General features: G+C 37.3%; 2 protein-coding genes across 2 annotated transcripts in view; one reads left to right on the forward strand and one right to left on the reverse strand.

Moving 5' to 3' along the window:
• Positions 1-15,326, reverse strand: part of LOC106881204 (calcineurin B homologous protein 1) — a 19,484-nt gene extending 4,158 nt beyond the window's left edge. The window contains exons 1-3 of the mRNA XM_014931508.2: positions 14,900-15,326; positions 1,691-1,763; positions 533-613 (exon numbers count right to left, since the gene is read on the reverse strand). Of these exons, the coding sequence (XP_014786994.1) occupies positions 533-613; positions 1,691-1,763; positions 14,900-14,966 (221 nt within the window). The 5' untranslated portion in view covers positions 14,967-15,326. The remainder of the gene's footprint in view (positions 1-532; positions 614-1,690; positions 1,764-14,899) is intronic.
• A 633-nt stretch (positions 15,327-15,959) lies between these two features.
• On the forward strand, positions 15,960-20,562 carry LOC106881200 (complex I intermediate-associated protein 30, mitochondrial). Its single transcript, XM_014931502.2, has 4 exons — positions 15,960-16,215; positions 18,678-19,217; positions 19,966-20,151; positions 20,260-20,562. The coding sequence occupies exons 2-4, from the start codon at positions 18,687-18,689 to the stop codon at positions 20,482-20,484; spliced, it is 942 nt and encodes a 313-aa protein (XP_014786988.1). The 5' UTR covers positions 15,960-16,215; positions 18,678-18,686; the 3' UTR covers positions 20,485-20,562.
• Positions 20,563-26,940: the final 6,378 nt, after the last annotated feature.

The raw sequence follows: 26,940 nt of genomic DNA on the forward strand, positions 1-26,940 counted from the left end.
GGGGGGGGGGTCCACAAATATAGTTTTTCTGAGTTAAAACAAATTGGAAAAAAGAAATTGTCATTACGTTTGCTTTAAACAAAGGGTTTGTTCCTCAGAGCAAAAGGCAAATCTTATGACATGTACAAAGTGTGATACTGCATGGTAGTGAAATGTGGACCTTGAAAGTGAAGAATTTGCAAAGAGAAGTGAATGTGGTTGATGTGAATGAATGATGGAGCAGAGACGAACAGAGAGATAAATGAGACAGAAGAGGAATTTGATTAATGTACAAAAAAAGAGAAAGCTGTACCTGTGAGGATGTGGTGTGTATGGCTGATGACAGGGGTCTATAAAAAAAGGACCATACACTCAAAATGGATGGAACCAGAGAAAGAAGCTTTACAGTAATTCTGTTCTGTTCTCAGTAATGAATCAGCCCATATAATAAGCTCACTTTCACACACACACACATAATTATATACATGTGCAGGTATTTATATGAATGTCTTCACTTCGAATCCAACCCATGCCTGTAGACCGATGTGCTTACCTTTCCTGAAAGAACGAGTGTACAATCCTGTCTCCAAGTGGGTTTATGGCAAGTTCAGGAATCCGAAGAAAATCTTCACGGCTGAAGAATAAAAGACAAAAATAAAAAATGATAATGGTAACAACAACAACAAGACAACAATCATAATTCCGTATGTAACCATGACAACTATATGTCTAAGAAGCCTGATTCTGTATATGGCTTAGGTTGGGGAGGACAACCAGTGATTTACAGTCAAGAATGCTGAAAGAGAATCAGCCATGTTTGCAAGCAGAGCAAAATGGATGTTAAAAATGGTGCTTGTGTTGATGACTGGAATATAGAAGAGAAACTCTTTCATCTACCACATCCCCGACTCCTCGTTGAGCAGAAACTACATATTTTCCAATGGGGTCATGCTACTCTTGTTTCCTTCAAGAGCAGTAACACAAATCAGACACTATCACTTAAACACTATACAACTAGAACCATCAATGTCCACAATGACTGGGCCTCGTTTTACAGAGTTTTCCCTCCAGGTGAACGTAAATCTTCAACATAGCAAATATGGTTTCACAATGACTGATTTTCTTCCTCAGAAACCAGAAAATAGTAATTCTCTACAAACCTCAGACCCACCAACACTGAGACAGGCTCCCAGAAGAAAGCCTACCAAACATGGTAACGGAGCTACTTACCTGCACACAGCAACATTCCAACCTATACTTTTTCCCCACTGCTGTTACCGTGATCTCTGCTTCTTGAAGCTCACCATTCTTTGATCAACCTCAAACACCCTCAACTCACCTCCTACTCATCCAACAACCCATCACAACTAAGGATCCAATACTTTTAGTCCTCCTCCCAAATTTCATGTTTTTCCTGCAGCCATCAAACTTTTCAACTTTTTAAGAGAAAATTTAACCAACATCAATTAAAGGGATTTCAGTGGACTTTTAAAGGCTATACATGCAGAGTCCCTTCAATCAGAAAAGACCAATTGAAAAAAATAATAAAAATAACCATTTATTCTGTCTTGATTCAACCTACTAACTCAAATTAACATCCCCAAAAAAATGGCCTGTTGTTTATTTATCACTCACACATGCATTTATTAAATGTGCCAAGCTCACTGATTGAAAGAAATTGTTCTGCAGAGAAGTCAGGAATAATACTTACCAAAGAACACCATTGTTGTTTTTGTCAAGGTTGGTAAATCTGCTGTATAACCTTGAGATCTGATTGGCTGAAACTGGAATAGATAGAAGCATGTGACATCATCGGTGATGGAAATAGGTAGTGGGGCAGAATATGGCTGCACAGGTTGACCAACGGCTAATTATGGTCATTATACACATTTTAACTGTAATATCATCAAATATGTCCACAACTACCAGCACTGACCACCCAGCAACTGCAGTATTGTCCAACCAATTCTGATATTGATCTACAATTCGCACACTCAGGCAAGATTTGGTGTTTTGTAGGGATTAACGCATAAGTTCAAAGATTTGTGCTTCATCTTTTTTCCCTTTTTTCACAGTGTTTTCGTAGTTTTGTGTGCACAGCCTCTGTCTTTGTGAGGAGTCAGAACCCTGGGAAGAGGATGACATCAGCTCAGCTGAATGCTTCTCAGGATGTGTTTCATTTCAACAGTAGTCGGGACAATCATTACGCAGAGACACAGCAATCACTTTTGAGTTAAAATACTGTTAGGCGGTTATTCAGTCAGCATATATAGATGTCACTGTTCAGGGTGGTAATGCCACCCTGAAGACAGAGCTGACTCAAATACAGGGGCCAGTTTTAGAATTTTCAATATGCCATACATTTTAAACTTATGAAAATAGCTCGCTCAAAACACCAAAATCAGATGCAAACTTGTCTGGACACCTAACCTTGGTCAAAACAATGAACTCTTCTTTTAGCAGAAAGTATGAACTGAAATTTCATAGATTTTGCTTGTTTATGCATTTCTCTTTTGAAATGTGTCTATTCTCTAACTGACAAAATTCCAAAGACCAACCTGAACACACATACATACACACAATAATATAGCAACAAACAAATCTAATTACTAGAATCAGCTAGGGGATAATTAAGTATTAATAATTGATACAGTAATCAAAGATTGTGATTTTGTAGACCCTAAGCTACAAGAAGTTTGTCATGCACAACCAAAAAAATTGTTTTAATATCCAGCCCTGCAAAGAATGTTACATTTGTTAACTAGAAATAAATGGGAGAGGGAGCGAGAGAGAAAGTAATAAAGAAATAAGTCAGGGTTTAATACAAGTAGTAACAAAGCTAACTAGAAATACATGGGGAGACAAAAAAAGTTTATGCCAAATAAATTTATAAATGGAGCCTTAAAAAAGATAATTTGGGAAAATAATGTGATGAGGTAAAAAAAGACAATACATTAATCAATTACTAATGTTTTTATTTTTAGCAAGTATAGGAGTCAACTCCAGACAAGTTCTGGTCTTATTCTGATCTTATCAGTCAAACACTTGCTCGTATCACTAAATATTATTGATACAGTCAAAAATATATAACATACTATATTGTACAGTGGTTGACAAAGGAAAATAGGTTTAGAAATTAAATAATTCACACATGTTCCCTACATAATAGAACAACAGTTGAGCCTTGATCCCAGATTGTATATTGTGTGATGTAGTGAGGACATATGTGTAAGCAAGGACATGTAGTGGTGGTCAGTTTAGGAATATTTACCTTTCAGTCATGTTGAAATGTGGTGGAGGTGGGTAAGGAAGGGGAGATTAGGTTTTAAATTTTATTTTATAGTTTTATATTTCTGTTTAAACCTTAATTCAGAATGGTGGAGCGGCAGTCAAACTAACAGTGAATTGGTAGAGTGACAAAAGTTTTGTCAATGTTTAGTTTTGGTATCTTTATGTTCTGAATTCAAATCCCAGTGGGATTGAAAAAGTACCAGTCAAATACTGGGGTTAATATAGACACCCTCCTCCCTTTAAATTTGTGGGATTGTTAGAAATCAATGTTGATCTTTTAATCTACAAAGGAAAAGATTAATGCCAGCTGCTCCAGCTTGGTCTGAATGAGAAGGATGAAAACTAGACAAGCATACACAAGTCAATGTGAATTTAATTGTATTCTAAGGTGGAAGTAGTAATTAAAAGTGACTAAATTAATGACTAATTAATACAATGAAACAAACAATAGAGAGATTCTTATGAATAACGAAATACGTCACTATACTGAGAGAAGGTCAACAATAAAGAGTGGGAAATCTTTAGAAATTCTAAAATAACAAACAGCTTAACATTTCAAACAGGTCTTGATATTTATTGGTGGAAATCTAATCTTCTGAATAAACATTTCCTCAGAGACACAATAAACTGAATTGGAATTGGATTTTCCCATAGAAAATATCACCAATCTCAATATTCACATCACAATCACCACATTGCACTCCTATAAAAAGGAGGCCAACGCACATGCACAAGTCACGTGGCTTGGATTAAACTTGAACAACAAGTTTAAAAGACCTTCAATCATTAACCCTTTTATTCAAAATAAATGGGGTGAGTAAATTTCCATATGGTGTAGGAGTTCTTTGAATGTCAGTCACAAGGTTCAATGTCATGCAAATAGAAAAGAATGTTTGTTTTTTCCCTAAATAAAACAAAAGAAAGGAATTTGTTTCATTATTTCACTGTTCAGGGTCAAATGAAATAGCAGGTGTTATTAGAGAAGAGCTAATTTGGAGCATGTTTTTTCTAACCATGTGTTTGCTCAAATTATTTAAAATGAGGGCACGATGATTCCACCTTGCAATCAGTAGACATAAAGATGGGATAGAGTAATACTGAAGAGACAATCTGTAAGCAGAGTTTTGCAATACGCAAGAAAGTCCGAGGGGAAAGGTCAAATGTGTAAATAGATTTTCAAAATCAATTAGAATCCACATCATCTTTATCTTTCTGTTGCCAACAAAATTATATCCCTGAACACCTAAAATAATAGGACATGTCAAGTAAAAATAAAATTAGGCTTCATAATCTACTTTTAGAAAATTTGGGAGAAAAACGCCACCAATATTGTCTTCAAACCGATTTTGAAGATTTGCAGCTGGATTAATTCTTTCAACATGTCCCAGAGAGAGAGAGAGAGAAGATATCTCAGTATCAGGTTGTTTGTTTCTTGGGGTGAGAGTGAGTAATATGAAGGTAGAAGCAGACTGTCTCTGATGATACTGATGGAATGGAGAAATAATAGTTGTAATTTAAAGGCTATCATCCATAATCTGTGACTAAATCATTGGCACAACAAACATGGCTGTTGTTGTGAAGAATTTCGCTGTTCATTCTGCTGTTCATTGAGCAAGTCTCTTCCTTCTTAAGGCTAACTTATGAATGGAAATTGTGTGGAAACTTATAATGTGTGTGTGTGTGTGTGTGTACACCTACATATATGTATCATCATCATCCTTTAACGTCTGTTTTCCATGCTGGCATGGGTTAGACAGTTTGACCAGAGTTGGCAAGACAGAAAACTATACCAGATTCCAGTCTGATTTGGCTTGGTTTCTACAGCTGGATGCCCTTTCTGATGTCAACCTCTTTACAGTGTGTGCCGGGTGCTTTTAATGTGGTACTGGCACAACTGCTTGTATGTGAGACAATGGTACAAGTGCTTTTTATATGGCACCAGCATCAGTGCTTTTTACGTGGTCCTGGCACAGGACTCTTGCAGGCCAATCCTCTTCACCAGGGGATGCAACCTTAACACTTCTGCTGCTGTGGAGGATGAATCTTCTAGAGAGTGTATATATATATATATAGTACAGAAACAATTGTAACTAATCATTAAAGATGTGTTAAAGTATACATTTATCTTATTATTTGGATTATTATTATTATTATTATTATTATATATATATATACACACACATGCAATAGAGTGAGTGAAGCTGATGCAATAAAAGACTAAATACAGTAGTGTTGTTCATTTATGTTCCTAAACTGTCCCCACACTCTGGTTTAAATCTTGCCCCACTGGACTATTGTTTTAAGCAGTGTCCATTTGGTTGCAAACATTTCGCAAACCGTCCAACCCATGCCAGCATGGAAAATGGACTTTAGATGATGACGATCTTTGGTATGAAGAGAATTTGCTCTCCCCTCCACTCACCTATGTGTAAGGTCTTAAAAAGGGTTACAGATCTACCTTGATTCCCCTCACTACACCATTATTAGTCAAAATATTGATAATTGTGCCAAACTAGGAAATTTACATTGATTGTACAACTGGTAACCATTAGCAACTAAGTTGCAATCAATACATTCAGTTAAGAAAATAATACCAAAAATCTACAAATCAGACACAAATAATTCCTAGCAACCAGCACTGAGATTCATTTCTCTTCTCTGTGGATTAGTGTGCGTGCGTGCGTGCGTGCGTGTACATGTAAACATACATAAATGCTTGTTCATATGAAGGTATGCTTAAATATATTTGTGAGTACACATGCCAATGTACAGAGCTGTATGGATGTGTTTGTGTTGTGTCCATTAAAAATTATTCCAACAATATGGCCGTAGCAGTAGAAGTTGGTTACCTGACACTGATTATTCCTAACAGACATACAACCTCAAATTTTGTGGTGAGAGAAAGTCCACAAGATCTACCCCAGTGTATGATGAATACAACTGGCAACTTGATTCAAACTGGATAGAAAGTAACTGAAGTAAAGAGAAGTCTGTCAATTTACTGATTTTGCTAACGAGGAAAATAATTGGCTATGTAGTTAATGGGGGAACTGAGCCCACTAGAAACTCCAGCCAAATATCCCTCAATCACAGTATGTGATATGTGTTGGTGAAGGAATACTCACACACTATAGACCTTGATCATAAGTCTTTAAACCTTCTCGGTTCTGCCATTCCTTCAGGTTATTTTAATTCTTGTTTTACTTCTTTAATTTTCTTTTTCATTTTTTTCTATTTGCTTTCATTTGTTTAGTTTTTATTCTTCAACATTTTTACATTCATACCAGCTTCCAAACACATGTGCAACTGCACACAAGCATGAACATATGCTTGTCACACTTCTGTATACATAGGTGTGTGTGTGTGTGTGTGTAGGTATGCATATATGTATGTAAAGTAGTGTGTGTGTGTGCATGGGAATTTATATGTAGGTATGTGTGTCTTTCATAGAAATCTGTCAGAAGACGACTGTCAGTGATTGTGTTGGTGTCAGTTGGGCAATCACCTCGGATTTTGTGTCTGGACTTGTTTAAATTGGTTTTAGTGTGAAAAGGAGCAACTTGTTTGATATGGCTGATACTCCGAGAAAGTCGGGCGCGCGTGCGTGCGTGTGTTGGTCTTACAATGAAGGGCATCTGGCCATAGGAAATGGGCTCCAACAGCTTTCATCTAGGCCGGGTATGGGTAACCCTTTTCAGGAAGTGGGCTTCACTGCTAAAAAAAAATTGGTTTGCCATTCGGAAAGTACTATGGGTCACAAACTACCTCTCAGGTGAAGTTAGCCCATGACAGGCCAAAGCAATCACAAGATGGAAAAACAAACGTAAACCTGAACAAAATATATCGGTCCTATTTGTGCAGGGTCCATTCTATCTTTCCCCTCCTTTCCTATATTGGCAGTCACCATTATTATAGTCAGTGTTTGCTTCTTTCACCTTCACATCATCTCTCATTATTACCTCCTGGGTCACATTATCTTCAAAGTATGTAATACAGCACATAATATTGAGTACTGCTATCTCTCCTCTCTCTGCTATCTCTCGATATCTTTCTTTTGCCATCCATGCCTCTTGCACTAGGTAAAGACAAGACAAGACATGATATCAAGAGGACCCTTTAGTCTTGTCAACAAGACTAAAGGGTCGAGAGCTGGTAGCATGGAAAAAATATACCCAGTCTACTTAGGTGCAAAGTGGTTGGGAAGGGTCTTCAGCTAGAGAAACCAAATCACAACTGAAACACGTGAGCAAGATGTGATCCTCCAAACCAACTAAGCATGAAGAGTTTTCATATTTCTGCTGAGTCCGATTGTGGCAACCCATGTGAAATATGTCAGCACAGCAAATTGATGTAAAAAGATGGCAATCATGATGCTATGTAGGAAATCTAAATTTTGGAGGCAGAGGGAAAGAGTTTCACATAAAGGAAATCTGTTTCTTACTAGAGCTGTTATATTACTGAAGATTGTGTGTTTGGTTACATCTCGTGGTGGTGGTGGTGGAGGTGATAATGAGTAAATGTTTTAAATATAAAATCAAAGTGCAAGTGAGAGGTACAAATTGTCATGAAAGAGACCAATTTAAAAAAGTAGAGTTTGCTACACACACAATTGCAGTGGGGTAGGGCCCATGAAAGTTGTTCTTATTCCCTCGAGACTCAACTTTCTGGTCCCTTCTACTTAATACATCACTGAAGATAAATACTTAAAAAAAACACTGGTCAGGCCTCAGCTTTTGTGTTCACACCATGTGTGTGTGCGTGTGTGTGCGCGCGCACACACACACACACACACAATGAGCACCTTGACACTGCATGTACAAAGCAAACTCTTCACAGAATATTTAATATGTCATTAATCTCATTGAGTGTGAACTCCACCTCTCTCAGCCAAACAAGTATATAATTGTGTTTAGACAAAGTGTGTACTTGAAGTCTGAGAAAGACTGGTGAAACCAGGAATTTCTTAATTAAAGTCAGTTAAACATTTCATCAGTAATTGGGGTTCCTTACTAATAAGAATAGAATTTACACACTTGCAGTATATTTATAATAAGGAGTGTCCACTGTAGATATGGTGGTGGTGGTGAACCTGAGTTAGGATCTCACCATTATGAAGTAACTTTATTATGTAATGCGTCCTTCCTTTCTTGAAGCTACAGATTGATTTCTGGCAGATTTGGTCAACTTCAAACAATGACAATACCGTTTGCCTTCCATGGCCTATTTCTCTCTATTGTTGCTATACTTAAGTGTCTATACAAGCACATAACACTGAGTGTACATATATATACACGCACAAACATATGTACATAGATGCACACATATCATCGTTATTTTTGCCATGCTGGTGTAGATTGGACGAGACTTTAAGGAAGTACTCTACAAGATATCCTTCCTGGTGCCAACCGTTAACTTTTTTGTTCATTTTATTCTTGGTTTTCATAAAACAAACCACAGCCAGACATTTTGTTACAGAGGATGCAACATCACCACTGATGCCAAGCAGACTGTCCCCGTCCATCTCTGGGTTCACATACTCAACGCACTCCCTCCATCATTCTTCCCTTTTTTTCTCCCCACCAATCCCATTACTACCACTCCAGCACAGTTATCTCTGTCAGTCTCTCCATGACAATCTTCTTGCAATCTTTGCCATCCATGATGTGGGGGCAGGGGGATCTTGTGTGTTGCAAGCTGTGACTCCCAACAGTGTTCGTGCCACAGACAGTAAAGCAATTTTTGTGCTGCTTCCACGAAAATATGTACCCAACACACCATGTAAAGTGGTTGGGGTTAGGATGGGAACCCAGTTATAGAAACCACATCAGAATGAGATACTGGAGCAGATGTGACCCATTGCAACCTGTTAAACTATTCACCCCACGCTAGCATGGAAAAAGAACATAGAATGATGATGATGATGATGATATTGTGAATGTAAGAAATATTGAAAAAGTCAAATAAAGATAAGAAAGTATGTTTGTAATGAAAGGCACAAAGTTGTCAGTCACAGAAAAGTGTTGAGGTCAATAGAAAGACATAAAGTGGTTCACACCAGAAATCCTGTTTCTATGACGACAGCAATAAATTTCTTTAGAAACAATAACATTTCACAAGTAAAGGAGGAGGAGCGGTTTAGTAATTTTGTATAAAGTTGACATTGGGGGAAATTGGTGATAAAGTAAACTGGTTGTAATTTTATTGATCGTCCCTGCCCCTACCCCGTCAGGGTGTGCTGGAAATTCTTTTATGGATGTTGTAGAAAACAGATTAAGTTTAACTTTCATTATTTATTGATTATTGTTTGAATATTTCTCTGAAAGTCACATCATGACTGGACTGTCTTTACAGTGTTGTTTAAATACAATTTAATAATTAACTTTTTTTTAAAAGCAGCCAGAATTGTTAGCATACTGAGCAAAATGCTTAACAAGACTATTTTAAGAATTTTGCTTTACCTAACTGCAAAACAAAAAAAAATTTCTTGAAAAGTTACATGAATGCAGCTTCCTGACCAATGAGGAGAGTTATCTTATCTGCTGAAAGTTATTCAGAAAAACATTGACCCCTATCAAGTGTAATCTAAATATTCTGTATTAACCATTTCTATAAAATAACTCCTCACAGTCATTGTTTTAAATGTCAACTTCTCCAAACTGGCATCAATTAGTCATCTTGATTCTGTGAAGCCAAACCATTTTATTGCTTATCTTCTTCTCAGTGTTAACATACGCCAGTCAATGAGACTCGTTCACATGTGCACACTGATGCAACTGGCCTCCCCCATCCATTCACGTATGCATGAGTGTGTCTCTCTTTGTCTTGATCTTGCATGATAGCTGTAAACAAGTGCCACTGCCATACAGTGGCATGGGGAATATTACCTTACTTAGAAACAGGTTGAAATACATGGCAACAGAAAGGACATCTGTCTATAGAAAATCTGCCTCAACAAATTTTGTCTAGAAAAGAGAACATTGAAACAATGACAATATCAATTGGTGCCCTTTAATACCTGGTCACTCTTTCAGCTCACTTTTGTCCTCTATGTTTTAGACAAGTTATTGTTACGCAACCATTATATCAGACATTTCTCATTGTTCTCCACTTTTCAAAGAACTTCTTTCGTCAACAGCCATACTTCACTCCTTCTACCTCCACTTTTTGGATCTAAACTCCAAAAGGAGTAAGAAGGAAATGGTACAACAACAGACAAGAGTGGAACTATTTAAACAGTGTAACCATATAAAGTCTGCTAGATAGAGAAGCAATGAGGAAAGTCTATATTGAATTGCTTATAGAGATATAGTAACCTCCATAGCAAAGTAAAATTGTCAAAGTGAAGAATGAAACAATGATGATTCTCATTAATGGAAGTTTCTCATTAACTTTAGTTAACTAAACTTTCAATGGATAGTGACAAAACAAAAGTCCAACAAAACTTGTTTCTGCATAGGTAAAAGATGAAATTATTCAGAATGAAGAGAATTCTATGATTTGAAGTAAAGTCCTGCTTTGAAAAAAAAAAATTCAAATATGTCAGAAAATTCAGATGATTTCCAACACGTGTCTTTATGCCATGCACTTCTATTTTCGGAAGTTTTATGAGAAAATGTTTGCATTACCAATTGCCATTGACATCATTTCAACAAAACAAAAAGGTGAGAGTTTCTCCCATCCCACTGATCCAATTTGTCACACACATTAATTAACTGTCAATCGTTTAATACGAATGTACTGAGTTGAGTTGGTTATCAAGAGAATATCTAATGACTAAGTTATTTGGATATTTTAAATCTACTAAATGAAAATTGTGTCAGCGTATTCTCACAAACAGGGCATGTGACACCGTTGTCACATGTCTCATTCTAGTTCTGACGAGAGACAAGAAAATAGATTTTTTTAAAATCATTTCTTTTTTTTAAATATCACTAATCAGTAAATGATAACATTTATATCTTAGATATCTTCACCATTAAAATGTGTAGATTAGTTTGCTGATAGTTTTTCATTTAAAATTAACAAAGTCCTTGATTAACAAGTAAATTACAAATTAACATGACAACATACTGACCACAGACATGGTGCCATATGACAAGAAGAGCTTTCGTTCTATGGAGTTGCTGTCAATTAGCAGTGGTTAGGCTAACTTCTCTCAGCTGTTTCACCACCACTCAGTTGAGAGTCTGAGTCTTGTAAATTGCTTCGTAATCTCACTGCTGCCATGTACACACTAAAGTATTTGGCATTAAGAAGGGCATTCAGCCATAGAAACCATGTAAAAGTTGACACTAGAGCTTGGCACAGTCTTCTGACTTAACCATCACTTGTCAAACCGTCCAACCCATGCCAACATGGACAAAGGCCACTAAATGACAATGATATATATATATATATATAATGCACACACACACACACACACAACTTCTTTCACTTTCTGTCTATTAAATCCACTTACTGCAACATTTTCCTTAAAAATAAAAATAAAAACCTTTCAATGCAGAACAAATATATACAACACAACTTTTAACTTTTTTTTTTTTAATATTAAAACTTTTCTGTTATATTTTAAGGTTAACCCAAAATTGTTTCTCTTTCTGTGTGAATTATTAAATCATTGAAAGCCTGTATTTATGAACTCTTAGAAGTGACATGTGCTCTGCAGCTACATTGACTTATTGTACAACTTATACTGATAGAGGTCAACACTTGCAGTATTAGTTTGTCGGTCATCGACAATGACCAAGGACATCACATGGGAGGAGAAGACTAGGCCTAGTATCCAGCTGTGACCAATAAGTCCATTGCATGCTCTGAAAGCTCAGCCACAGGTCAAGTATTGGTAGTCTACAGGGACTGAAGGCCAGCAGTTGGTTGTGGACTTGTATAATAATTCACATTTTCTTTGTGACTCTGCTATTTTATTCTGTTCATAGGTAGGCTTGTGGCCTGACATTTTCTTCTCCTCTGCATCCCCCCCCCCCAAAGGCCAGTTTCATCATAGTTGTGCAGCAATGCACCCCTTGACTGCAATGAGCTGAGGGAATTCACACACAAAAAGCCTCATCAATTGCCTTCATGTCACAGCTCACTGCTTCTCCATCCCTGACGATGCTATGGACACCAGTCCTCTTCTTGAAATTATTGAACCAGCAGTGACTAGCCTTAAATGTGTCTGCTCATGGTCTCCTCTTTCAAGGTTCCAGAGTTCTGCATCAAGAGATCCCCATACAGCTCTCGTGCTTTCTTGCAGATGATGGTCTCCGTAATCATATCCCCTACGAGTTGCTTCTCCCTGATCTACAGATGCAATTTTTCCATCTTTTTGTGGACAAATAATGTGTGTTGCTTGGAGAGTCCACAGGACACTCTTTGCCGTTGGAACAGACTTGATCTCATCGTTGCTCTTTAGGATGGTGCAGATCGTTGATGTGCTTTGGTTGTATTGACATGCTGTGTCCACTACAAGCACTCCTCTCTCGTGCTTATCAAGGATTTCCTTCTTCAATTCTATCGTAATCAGCTTTTTCTTCTTCCCAGCACTCTGCTTTGCACTAACCTTAAGATCACCTAAAGATACGCATACATACATAGAGAGAGGGGGAGGGGAGGGGAAGGTGGGAGTCAACAGATGGAATCCAGAGATGCTCAATGTAGAAAACACTTAGTTGTGCTCAACTGATTTGAACTCGCACTCTTAAAACCTTTATTGAGGACCGAGTCCACAGGGTAAAGAGTGGCTACAAGAGGAATTCAGGTGAGCAGATGTGGAGATAATGATGCTAATAAACAAAATTGCTTGGGTTAGATATACAAAATATACATTACATGAAAATAGGGAGAAAGTGAAGACTGCATTCTGATTTGAAATGATGGATATTTATCTCTCCACCCTGAAGACCGAGGCCAGATCTACCCAATGCATATAGGGTTTCACTACTGGCTGCATATATGTTTGTAAACAAGATCTGCCAACATCATGAAGTAATCCCAAATACCCAGGAACTGCTGTACTCTGTAAGTTTGCTCTGTTAATAGAGAAATATCTATGACTCGTGGGCATACAGTATTTTGTTATGCAACCACACGGTACAAAATATATTAAGTGTTTATATAAGTCAATACTATTGTGTTAGTAGTGCTCTTGAATCACAGGTTGAGGTCATCTTCACAGATTTTCTATAGAAATTATAGCTAGCACTGATTTTCCTAACAAAAATCAGTGCTGGTTAGAATTTCTATAGAAAATCTGTCGAGATGACCTTAACATGAGATATATCTCTATGTTTATGCATGAACATTCATCGTCTGAAAATTTTCAATCTTTGCTTTCTTTATATTTGCATGTATGTAGATTTCATATGTTCTAACCCAAGTAGTTGTATTTGTTTATTTGCATCATTCTCTCTCTTTCACACACACACACATGAAGGAGTGCTGAAAAGTTCATGGCTTTAGGTAAAAGAAAATACAGGAGGATCAGTAATTTATGATTTTATTGAACATATTCCCCTCTCAGATTCACACACTTATTGCAGAGGTCCTTCAGATTTTCTAAGCCCTGTAAAAGAACTTGGAAGGCTGGACCTCAAACCAGGCCTTTCATGATACCCTTTAAGCCAGGAACTCATATATGACGCATTCCTGTAGAATAGAGTTGGAAATTATCTAGTGAGCCAAAATCCGTGATATTTCTTTGGATATATGTGTGTTTTAAATATTGTAGATTGCAATTTTGCCCAAAGAATATTGGGATGGGGGGGGACCCCTCCCCTTCTTCCCCCGTCTCGACGTCAATTTCCAGTGTAAACTTTCGGAAATTTTTTTAGATGTATGCTTAAGAAATAGTTACGCATATTTTTGAAGGACATTATATTTCCAACAAAAAAAATCTGAGAATTCCGAAAGTCAAACTGAAAAATTACGGAAAGAGGTAAGAATAGGGTGAGGGTTGCAAAAATCCTCGTTATTTTGAGGAATAATATACGAGTTCAAAACACGTCTGAAGAAATCACGGTTTTTGGCGCATCAGTTAGCTGCTAGGAACATCTGTCTATCAGACAGATAGATAGAGGTAAATTTTTACAAATGCATACATAGATAGATAGATAAATGTCACTGATCGCAAGATTGCTTCTATATGCTAACATTAGGCTTGATTCTGTGAAGCCAGGGTAAAAAGTACCTCATATTATATCGAACAAGGTTTTCTAAAACTACAAACAACCTTGTAAACGAGAGGAAATGTGAAGTTAGGACCAGAATGCCTTGTCCAACAACCGTGTGTAATGGAAGGGAAATAGTTAATAGACCTGTTAAAACAAACCCAAGTCAGAAGATAGTTTGACATCCATCTTGACCAAAGATTATAAATGATGAAACTATTTTCAGGTAAGAATCGAAACCGGATTCTGGATTATGGTTCGTTAAGAATATTTGCGTCACAACCTATTCATTTGTTTACAAAAGAACAAGGATGAGCGAAAGGTAAAAACATAGTCATTGGAAAATGTGACAAATTAAATGAAATTTCTTGAATAGGGAGGACAAAACATAATAAAGCGACACGAAATAATTTGGAAGGATTTGAAGTGACAAAATCGAATAAAATAAGAAGAAATGAACTTACAACCAGTTTCTGATGAAATTTCTTCTATTTCTTCATGTTGAAGTAACCTCGAAGTACGTGCTCCCATTTTGGGGGAAATTTAGTTTAATTGAAATGTGTTGTGGGGGGGTGGTTTCACAGTAATTATTGGAGATATTCAATTAATTAAAACTATTAGTTTTAATTAATCAAGTCAACCAAAAAAGGTGTCAGAAATAGTGACAGTATTAAGTGTTCAATTTTAAAACATACAAAACGGCAGAGAGAGACTTGATTACTTCGTGTGGCCAACTGGAATCTAGAAATGATAGCAAGGAAATCCTACAACCATTATAAACACTTTCTTTCCTCTCACCCTGTCTCCTTTTCTCTCTCTTTCTTCCTTTCCTCTCACCCTGTCTCCTTTTCTCTCTCTTTCTTCCTTTCCTCTCACCCTGTCTCTTTTTTCTCTCTTTCTTCCTCTCCTCTCACCCTGTCTCCTTTTATCTCTCTTTCTTCCTCTCCTCTCAGCCTGTCTCCTTTTATCTCTCTTTCTTCCTCTCCTCTCACCCTGTCTCCTTGTTTCTCTCTTTCTTCCTTTCCTCTCACCCTGTCTCCTTTTCTCTCTCTTTATTCCTCTTTCTCCGCCGTATTCCGCCTCTCCCTCTTCCTCTTGTACGATTTAATTATTTGACCCTTCTTCTCTTTCTCTCGCACTCTCTATTTCTCTACCCACTTCTATATTTCTATCACCTCTTCCTCTCCCATTATGCTTTCTCTATTTTCCCCCCACTTTCTCTCTTACATTACTTTCCTTTCTCCTCACTTACATAAAATATTTCTAACCCATCCCCCCCTCTCTCTCAGACAATCATCTACCACCTCCTCTTATTCTCTTTGATACTTATCACTATTACTCTCTTCCTTTCTATTCCCCTCTCTTATTATATCTTCTCCTCCTCCTCCTCCTCCTCCTCCTCCTCTCCTTGTTTACTCTCCCTTTCATCTCACTTTATACTTTTCTTTTCTCACTTTACTCTACTCCCTCCCTCACTCCGCATCCTTCTTATCTACTCCCCTTCTCCCCCCCCCTATTTACTGGAGTTATTGTTCAATTTTGCATAGTTTCGTATTCATGTTGGTACGTTCGAAATATTTCAATATTTTACAACAAATTTTTTTAATGACATTAATTTAAAAATGATTTTTATTTGTCTTAAATTAAAATGAGGTAAAAATATCATACAACATTACATGAAACCTACACGAGTGTTGGTGACTTCTGAAGGATTTGATCTTAGATCCTGCCAGCAACTGTTTCTCATGGATCGACTTAGATAAACACGGCTTGTTGTCGGGTTTGTATTAAATTATTTATCTATTATTTCTTAATATGTGTTGTAGCTGTGACGGACTGGTGTCTAGGTACGAAAAGGTTATCTCTCACCCTTTTAACTTAACGATACTTAATTGATATTTCAACGAATTGACGGGTTTTGCACGCACTTGCACCATCGTTGGGTCCGCAATCGACATGTCAACCCCATCCTCGCCAAGCCACAGCCCAATGTCTCTTAAGTCAAATGTTTTCTCTGTTCCTACGAAGAATAAAATAGATATTATGCTGGTTTAATCTGAAAAAATCTCAATGAAATAAATAAACTGCCCAAATCAAAGCAGCCCTAATCTCTGTTTACTCACATTTCGGCAATTCGCCTACTTCTCTCAAACTCGTTTTCCCTAATTCATAAATGTCACAATATACCGATTGTCCTTTTTCTATAAAACAAACACCAGCACTGTGTCCATAAAAACTAGAAACCTGTTAAACTGTGTTGGTTTGTTTATTCAAAGGTTAAAGAGGACATCGTTGCTGTTAGTGGTAACCTTCCTGTCTTCATCTACATCTGTTATTGCTGTTAGCTTTCACTGAAACTAATATAATCTCCGCTTGTCCCAAGGTGGGTGTTTGGGGACAAAAGGGATCACACCTCACCGAACTAAAGTCAAAGATAAACAAGTAATCGGCATTGGATGAATGAGTGTTTTTTGTTGCATCAATAAGCTGAAATATGTGTAATGCTGTCGATATATATATATATATATATACCGTTTACTTGTTTCAATCATAAGACTGGGTCTCCTCCAAATCGATCCCAGTACGTATTTTTAAAGTCTGGTATTTGTTCTATCGGTGTTCACTTGCCGAACCGCTAATGTATCGAAACGTACCAACCAGAACAGCTTTTCAAGCAGTGGTGAGGAACAAACACGAACACAAAGATGCACAGAGACATGTACATGAATGCTCACACGCATTCATGTATATACATACGCACGCACACACACACATACACGAGGGACTTCTTTCAGCTTTTGTCTACCGAGCCCACTCTTAAAGCTTTGATCAGCCCAGGACTATAGTGCCACACAGTGGGACTGAACCTGAAACCATGTAGTTGGGAAGCAAATTTGTTACCGCACAGCCATGCCTGATATGTTTACTTTGCAATGTTTGACTCCTTGCAGCTCTCAATTCAAATACTGCAAAGGTCAACTTTGCATTTCATCCTTTTGGAGTCAATAAAGTAGAGTACCAGTCTTGTACTGAGGTTAGTTCTTCCCTTTCTATTTGTCTATTTCTGGAAGATATTGGTTCTGGTCAGACCTGGAAGAGGATAGGCTAAAAAAATGCCCCAAATTAATTGTAGCAGCAGGACCCAATGACTAGCATGGCATGGTAGGCTGCAAGTAGCAAGCCTGCTACGTATGCAAGACTCCAGGAGTTCCAACAAAACCTGAGATAAAAAGAAAAAGAACAACAATAATAATAATAATAATAATAATAATAATAATAATAATAGTTTCAAAATTTGGCACAAAGCCAGTAAATTTAATGAAAGGCAATTAGCTGAATAGATCAAATACAAGTATTTGACTGATACTTTTTCATTTATTTATTTATTCCAACGATGAAAGACAAAGTTGATCTCAGCAATACACACACACATACACACACACACCCACACATGTAAATGCACACATATATACACCTCAAATATATTTGACATTACTATTCTGTATACTTACATTTTCGTTTACAAATTAAGAAAATTAAAATGAAATAAATACATTTGACACAATGCCAATTATAAACAGCTGTTTACTTCTCTCTCTCTCTCTCTCTCTCTCTCACTTTTCTTCAGTGTAGTTTGCCGCTCTCTGTCCATCAACTTATATGTACAAACTTTCAATAAATGACCATATTACTTATTTGACCAGAAAACCATTGGATTATCTAAATGCTTTTTAAAATAGAGTCTGCACCTAATGAAAATATATTTTAATGTAATTTAAGACCAGTCACTTGTCACTAATAGTAAAGTACTGAGCTGGTTTCGTTATAGAATGTTGTTTATTTTCACATCCTTGAGTTGAATTATTGTTTAATTCGTGAGGGGATAGGTTAATAATCATTAACAATATATTAGAGTTCAATTTCATATCCTCAAACCTCACCCCTATGCCCCTGCAACCATTGAGCCACTTCAACCTGCAATATCAACACTTCTCAGCAAATTTACTCAACCTCTTAGAACTGTGACCATAAGAATAGAGAATATTAAAGAATAGAGTGTTGTTAATGTGGATAGAACAGAAAGGGACAAATGTGTCTTAGAGATAGAAGGACAATTGTGTGTTGTAGATGTAGACAGAATAGGTGTGTGTGTGTGTGTGTTATAAATCTACAAAGGACACCTGGGTCCTGTGAAGTTGAAGTTATTTCATTTGTAATAATTTTATTTTCATTTTTCTCCAGCACACAGGAATGGCTTTGATTACTAAAATAAGACTGTGCAACAAGGTGACATCTTTACAGCAATGTTGCACCCCAGGAAATCCTATTTTTACCCAACATTTGTTGTTACCATTTAATCGAGCCATGATAAAAGTGCCGTGTGCAACAAGGGTTACATTCTATCAGATGGACAGAAAGTCTGGCTATGACAAAAATGTAGGAAAATATTCAAAACTCAAAATGGCCTGGGAAGGTTTGAAACACCTGAAGCCTGAAACAAAATTATTTTTCAATGAATGGAAAGTCAAATTTGAAAATGATCCTTATTTAATAAGAGAGCATTTAGATCATTCTTATTTATGGAGATTTAATTCTAAGAATGATACTGACCAGTGGGTTGTGACCTGTGACAATGACCACAGAGAAGGCAACAGTACAGCAACATTTGAAATCAACAAGAATGGCAATGGCTTCTTTCATGGTAATCTTTCTACCAAGATTCCTAAAGATGGAATAGTGAGGAATGCTGGTTATGTGAATATTCGATCACCAAGGAATATGGTATGTTACATTTTAGTTCAACCTGTTTGATTGGGAGAAGAATTTCTTGACTCTCAATCTTTGTTTTTCTCACACCTTCATTCATTTACTACAGCCATACACTCAACACTGCTTGTTGAGCTCACATTAATATCTATTGGCATATTCTCTCTCTCTTTCTCTCTCTCTCTCTCTGTTCCCTCTACTCATATCCATCTTATCTGGCACAGAGCCACTTCCTTAATGCTGCCCCTTCCCTCTGGAGAGGTGGTCTTGTCTTGGCAATCTCATTACTGCTGGTGCCACATAAAAAGACATCCATTCCATCAGGATGGCATTCAGCTATAAAAACTCCGCAAAAGTAAACAATTGGAGCCTGGTGCACCTGTCGAACCATCCAACCCATGCCAGCATGGAAAGCAGATGTTAAATGATGATGATAATGATGATATGCTTTATTAACCCACAAAGATGGAATATTTATCCACTAATGCAGTGTTGGGCACTCATTCTTACTGTTCAGTATTAGTGCATCATCATCATCATCATCATCGTTTAACGTCCGCTTTCCATGCTAGCATGAGTTGTACACACACACACACACACACACACTGTGTGTAGTAAGTGCAGAGGTGTTGACTTAAACCCAATCAATCAGTGTGGAATTTTGTCTCTCATTCTTGAAACACACACACACACTCACCACTACCACCAGCCTAATATGAACCTTGGACCTACTTTTAAATGCTTTTTGTCTTTCTCACTGCAGAAGTCATTCAAGCGGTTTATTCCTTATGATTGGACCTGGTACACCCACTTTGTGATACGGGTTCGTGGTGATGGACGGACATATATGCTCAACCTTCAGATGGATATGACCTACGATGTCCATTGGGATGATGTCTATAACTTTGCTTTATATACAAGAGGTGGTCCCTACTGGCAGGTAGCTAAGGTAAGGGGAGATTATTTCATCTGTTGTCAACATTATTTCACTTTTCCTTTCACAGAGACCATATGTGCACGCATTCTGATATTTCAACTTTGTTTTGTTTTTTTCTAGATACCAATTTCTCGGTTTTACAGAGCATTCAAGGGTCGAATCCAGGATAGACAAGATCCTTTACCATTAGACCGTATTGCTGCCTTTGGAATAACTCTTGGAGATGGAAACTCAGGACCATTTGGTTTAGAGATTGACTATATTGCTGCCATGTATGATATGAATCATACGGAAGAATTTGCTTGGGAAATGTACCAAACAGAACCTTATACTACCAATACCTAGATTATATTGGAATCATTAGAGTCTTTGTTTTTGTTATTAAAATATCAAATTTCTCAAGAATTTTGTTTACTCCAAAGATCAGAGAGTTTGTTTAATCCACCAGTAACAAGGCTAAGTGAGACCCTTAAATGAAACTCTCCACCACCAACAAGGTTAACCCTTTCATTACTTTACTTCTGTTGAGATGCTCCGTCAGGTTTCTTTCAATTAATTTTAAATATAACAAAGAATTTAGTAAACTAACTTCGTTATCATTCAGCTAATGTTAGGAACATAAATTGTGACTAAGGTTTGGTGGAAGACTTTGATTCAAAACTTATGAAAACAGGCACAGGAGTGACTGTGTGGTAAGTAGCTTGCTTATCAACCACATGGTTCCATGTTCAGTCCCACAGCGTGGCACCTTGGGCAAGTGTCTTCTACTATAGCCTCGGGCCGGCCAAAGCCTTGGGAGTAGATTTGGTAGACGGAAACCAAAAGAAGCCTGTTATATATATATATATGTATGTGTGTGTGTGTATATGTTTGTGTCTGTGTTTGTCTCCCCAACATCGCTTGACAATTGGTGCTGGTGTGTTTACATCCCCCGTAACTTAGTGGTTCGGTAAAAAGAGACCAAGAGAATAAGTACTAGGCTTACAAAGAATAAGTCCTGGGGTTGATTTGTTTGACTAAAGGCGGTGCTCCAGCATGGCCACAGTCAAATGACTGAAACAAGTAAAAGACATTTATACTCAGAGCCAGAGCTGGTTTCAGCCAGTTTGGTAACGAAAGGGTGAAGGCTGTCTGGCAACAACGAGAACCAGTTCAACATGTTAATCTCTCTATAATCATTCAATCTGCTAAAAACAAAAACCCTGCCAATTCTTTCAAACCACCTTATAAAAGGGTACATTCAATTATGCAGTAGTGTGGAGGAGGGTTCTGTGTCTGAAATAAAGACAAAAAGGGTTACAGCTGTGCCTCTGCCGACTTGGTCAAAAATTAGACAAATTTTCTTTTCTTTTAGGTTTAATCCACTTCTTAAAAGCTACAATCATTATTATTATTATTACTATTTACTTTTAATCTGCATGTCTGTTACAATCATTTACCAAGACACACCCAGTGTCCTTGGGTGAGTGAAGGTTAAGAGATATTGCAGTGACTGAGAGCTTAGGGAGGGAAGGTAATGAAATATCATGTAATACAACACAGACATTTAAATGGATAGGGTTTTTCTAAGGATGTGGACAGTACTTGTTAACACAATCTTTTGGATTTCTCTGAGATATGGCTCTCTTGGGGTCTTATCTAGATGTTTCTGACATCCCTTTTTTATCATACCTAGGGCACCTACAATAACAGGAACAGTTCTTGCTTTAAGATGCCACATCTTTTGTATCTTAATTTCCAGGTCCCTTATATTTACTTAATTTATCAAATTCCTTTACATATTTTTTATCAGTGGGAACACTTACATCTATTAGTGTATAAATATTTTCTTCCTTATCTTTAATAATTATGTCTGTTTGATTAGCCTGGATCATTCTGTCAGTGTTAACTGGAAAATCTCAGAGGATAGTGACGTTTTGACCTTCAGTGACTGGCTCAGGATGATGTTCATACCAGGAAGCAGGAGAGCGGATTTTGTCATGTTTATATATTTCCCAATGTAAATACTATCGTACTCTGTCATGGCAATTTTTGTATTCGTTTGGTGTCAGCACAGGACATCCCAAGATGAGATGGTCTATTGTTTCATCAAATGTGTCAGAATCTGCATTTAGGGTCAGAACTGTTTTGAAGGACATTAGCCTAGTAGTTTTTGATAAGCAAGCTTTATTATTATTATTATTATTATTATTATTATCATTGCCTTTGCACAGCTTCTAACGCTGGAGATGTACCACGGTGCCAGCTATTCACTACCAGTGAACTGAGGTAACACCTCTTATTTTTCGAGCACCTTCCGGAGTATTCGAGCAGTTTCAAGTAGTGCTGTTTTCTGCAAGTGCTCCACCCTTATTGCAGCCCCTATTTGTTCCACGTACTTCTCAAGATTTTTGCTCACTGCTCCCAGGGCTCAGACAATTATTGGTCCTACTGCTACCTTTTTCGTCGACCACAACTGCTTAACTTCCCAAGCTAACCTCTCATATACAAGAAATTGAAAACGAAGGAAATTATTATTATTATTATTATTATTATTATTATTATTATTATTATTATTATTATTATTATTATTATTATTATTATTATTATTATTATTATTATTATTATTATTATTATTATTATTATTATTATTATTATTATTATTAAGGCAGCCAGCTGGCAGAACCATTAGCATGTCAGGCCTGAAATTTGGGGGAGGGGGATAATCGATTACATAGATCCCCAGTGTTTTACTGGTACTTAATTTATTGATCCCAAACGGATGAAAGGGCAGTCGACCTCAACAGAATTCGAACTCACAACTACACTGAAATATTACACCGAGTTATTTCCCTTCGACTTTTTACTATAATTTTACTTCATTCTTAATGGAAATATGTTTCTATCTTTTGGATGTCCATTTTTCCAGACTGTTTAATCAAGTCCTCACTATTACAAATCACTTTAAAAGCTTTTCAAGTAATGCGGCTGCTTTTACATCTCGCATAGTCTAAGTTTATAATCCAATTGAGGAAAAGGACATTTTAATAAATTCCTGAGATGAACAGAAGCAGTATCTCTGATTTATTCCTGCTTTCCCAAACTGGTAACAATGATGTCCAACCTGAACGTAGGCGAATCGGGGTTAGGGGCCTATTTCGAATGCCGGTGGAACTGCTTTAAAAATGCCCCTATAGATTGGAGAACAAAAGCTGGATAAGGGATCCTGCCATTGGCTGTCAAGCTGATCTTCAATTGGTTGCTCTCCTTGGTTACCCGAATCAGAGACTCTACTCTATCAAGAGGACATTGTCTAACATGTAGTCATAGATTTTGTATATGTTTTGTTTCTTCACTGTTATTTCTCTCTCACCGGATTTTATGTAAACAGCTACACAAATTATTTCCCACACCTGTGGCAAATCAAAGAAAACATCATCATCATCATCATCATCAATACCTGGTATTTGTGCTTTTATTCACATTCTTGTACTGGATTTTTTTGATTATTCTAAAACACAAACACATATACATACACACAGTCAAATATTTCTACATACATATCTACTACATACATACATGCAAACTCATACATATATTGATGCATACATACATATATATATATAAATTATGAGTTAGAGGTTATGCAACCATCTAAGGGATAAATGTATCTGTAGGCACTACTGGTGTATTACCTCACTATGTATAGGCCTTGCTATAAGGTTAACAGTTGTTGGTAATTTAAATGGTAAACTGTGGTTTAATATATTCAGATAAGAAAAGAAATGGAGCAACAACTAACAACTAGAAGTTGATCATTGGTATTAAATGGTCATAGTTTAATTATAGTTAAAATAACATTTACAGCTCAATTTACCTCAAAAATAACAAACTGAACTAGTGCTGGTCTTTGGGTATGTTTCCAATGATGGTAATGTCATGTTGCCCCACATCTTTGAACAGGACCTTAGGCTCAATTCAGAATGCTATGTGAGGCTTATGGAGACTGTGGTCAAACCCTGACTGGAGAAGGTTGCTGCTGGAAGGCCATATGTGTGGTAGCAGGATTTGGCTCCTTGCCATATCTCTAGAAAGAGTCAGAAGTGATTTCACCAGCCCCAATTTCTGTCCTACTAATTCCCCGTGGATTACTGTGAGCAGGGTACAGGTGAGATACCAACAGTTCTCTCTGCAACACTACAGCCAACTTGGTGGCCAAGATCAAGGAGGTATTTGAAGATCTTCCTAGTGACATGGTGAGTAATGCATGTGCCAGGTTCCAGAGACATCTTCAGACTGTGGTGGAAGCTGAGAGCAGCTACTTTGAGTTAACTGTTATCTCTCAGTCATAATCTAGTTGATCTATTTTTGATGTCTTTAAAATACTCCAATTTTTTTTTAAATATTGTGCATTCTTTTCCTTTTATGGAAACTGTCAAGTTTACCCTGATCACCCTGTACACAGATACATTACATGATGGCTGTTGACTTATTACATGTCGTGAGAACAGCAATAGCTCTTGAATTTTGCCAACGACTTACAGAACTTGTTGAGTGTTTGACTTTCATACACATTCCTCTGACTTCTTGGTTGTTCCAGATGATTCTGCTGATTTTCTCTCTGCACCCTCATGGGCCTAGATAAACTTGAGCAATTTATATACGTTTTCTGGGTGACAGTACATGTGAGGTTGGCCCCAGCAAGAAAGCCTATGCAAGACATACATATGTAGCCACAGACTAGGTGAGAAACTGTAGGGTCAAACAAATTCTCTTTTCATGTGGATCTTCAAATGTGTGACCATATTTGTTTGCATTTCACTGGAATGTACTACTCCATCATAAACACTTTGCTTCTAGGTTTTCCAAGCTCATGATATGTCTTCCCTTTCACAGACTCCAAGGGACTTTTTAAAGTTGACCTTGAATTGCTTTCTTGGCTTATGTTGTGGTCAATGGCCTTGTGACAGTTCACCATGCAACATCTGCTTGGGAATTCTGCTGTCATCAAGATGTACAATATGACCAACGCAGTGCATATATGATGATAGTGCACTGGCTCTTTCTAAAACCTCAGTTATCCAGTGGATGCCCAGGATGTTTCTCAAACACTGCTGATGAAAACGCTCAACAGTTTTTTGGATGATGGCAGTAAACTACCCATGTTTCACAAGAAAATAATTGGCATGTCTGTACACTGGTGTTGTAGATTGCTGATTTGATGTTATTTTTCAAGCCTTTTTGGGACCAACCATAACCCTTCAGAGTGGTAAAGCATCAGTGGCCTGTTTTATTCATGTAGTGACCTCATCGTCTAAAGAACAACATTAGTTGATAGTCCTACCTAGGTATGTAAACTTATCAGCCACCATCAGTTTGAGGTCATCAACATAGACAGTTGGCTCTAAATATAGCAATGCAGGTGCAGGTTGGTACATTAGAGCAGTTTTGTCAAGGTTCATGATGAAGACAAAGGCCTTGCAAGAGTATGAATATCTAGCCATCAGGTTTTGCATCGCTTGTGCAATGTGTGACACAAGGTCACAGTGGTCAGCATACAAGAGGTCATACACCAAAAGCTGGAGAGTCTTCTTCGTCTCTGTTGCAAAACATCAAATGTTGAAAAGTTAACCTGGTGTTCAATATTGTGCATACACAGCCTCATTGCAGTCCCTGAAAGTGTGCAGGAGAACTACAGAGGGTGGAAGATCATGAACAGTGTTGGAACAAGAAAGTCACCTTGTTTGACACCATATTTAATGTGAGGTAAGGATCAGAGACGCAGCCAAGTTCTAAAGTTAGGGAAAACAAACACACAAAAAAAAAAGGCCTTGTGACACACATCAAACAATTTTGAACTCATTTTTTTCTCTTTACAGAAAATATTTCATTAGTTATAATACAGGGTAGAATCAAAAAGGTCCCTGGACTAGTTAGGTTTAATAAAAAAAAACAACTTATGTTTTAAACAGCATTTCCTTCGAAATAGTCACCTTGCACAGCACTACACCTGTGCCAGTATTCCTGTCTCTTTTGGAATCCAGCCTGGAAGTCATTTTCTATGAGTGAGTTGAGGACCTTCTGTAATTCACTCTGAATCATAACAACAGTGTTAAAACGGTGACTTTTGAGCTGCATTTTCATTTTGGGGAAGAGATGGAAAATTGCAGGAGCAAAATCTGGCGAATAATGCGGGTATGGAAGTGATATCTTGTTGTGAACAAGAATCCAATTCTTCATGCTCTGTAGATCCGGTCACTTTCATCAAATATCCTCTTTCAAAGGCTTCAAAACATTGTTGTCTTCCAATGATTCTCATACACAAACTCATAAATTTTCTCCACATTTCCAGGGGTGACGCTTGTGGCAAATCTTCCAGATCACTCATTGTCTTCCAGGGACATTCATGACGCATCCAAACAATTTGAGTTGAAGAAAAAGAACTATAGAAGAACTCTATCCTGCAACCAACAGACACATTTGGCCAATCCCAACCAAAATCAAAATCATCAATGTCCCCATTGCAACTTTGTAATAAAATCCATCCTTCGACTCCAATTACATTCTCGCATCCATTGCAAATAGATTCTTAGTGTTTTCTCTTTTCTTTCTTTCTATTATTCTCAAATCCTCTCCTTCAAACACTCAAACGTCAAACTTAACAGGAGCAACCATCTTTGTCATTCCACCAAGATCAATTTCTGAATAATCACTGTCTTAGAGTCAATTGTGACACTCTGATGGGAAACACATTGGTCAAGGGTTTCTCTGTGTGTGTGGGGGGGGGGGGGGGTGCATATGTTTGGCAGAGGGCAGGGTATT

This window comes from Octopus bimaculoides, chromosome 11 (genome assembly GCF_001194135.2).
Source record: "Octopus bimaculoides isolate UCB-OBI-ISO-001 chromosome 11, ASM119413v2, whole genome shotgun sequence".
NCBI lineage: Eukaryota > Metazoa > Mollusca > Cephalopoda > Octopoda > Octopodidae > Octopus > Octopus bimaculoides.

Bases quoted from the DNA above. Each gene is read 5' to 3' on its own strand.
- LOC106881200 (XM_014931502.2), top strand. From the start codon at position 18,687: ATGGCTTTGATTACTAAAATAAGACTGTGCAACAAGGTGACATCTTTA. The intron at 19,218-19,965 runs GTATGTTACATT...TTCTCACTGCAG, and splicing joins TTCGATCACCAAGGAATATG to AAGTCATTCAAGCGGTTTAT. The intron at 20,152-20,259 runs GTAAGGGGAGAT...GTTTTTTTCTAG, and splicing joins CCTACTGGCAGGTAGCTAAG to ATACCAATTTCTCGGTTTTA.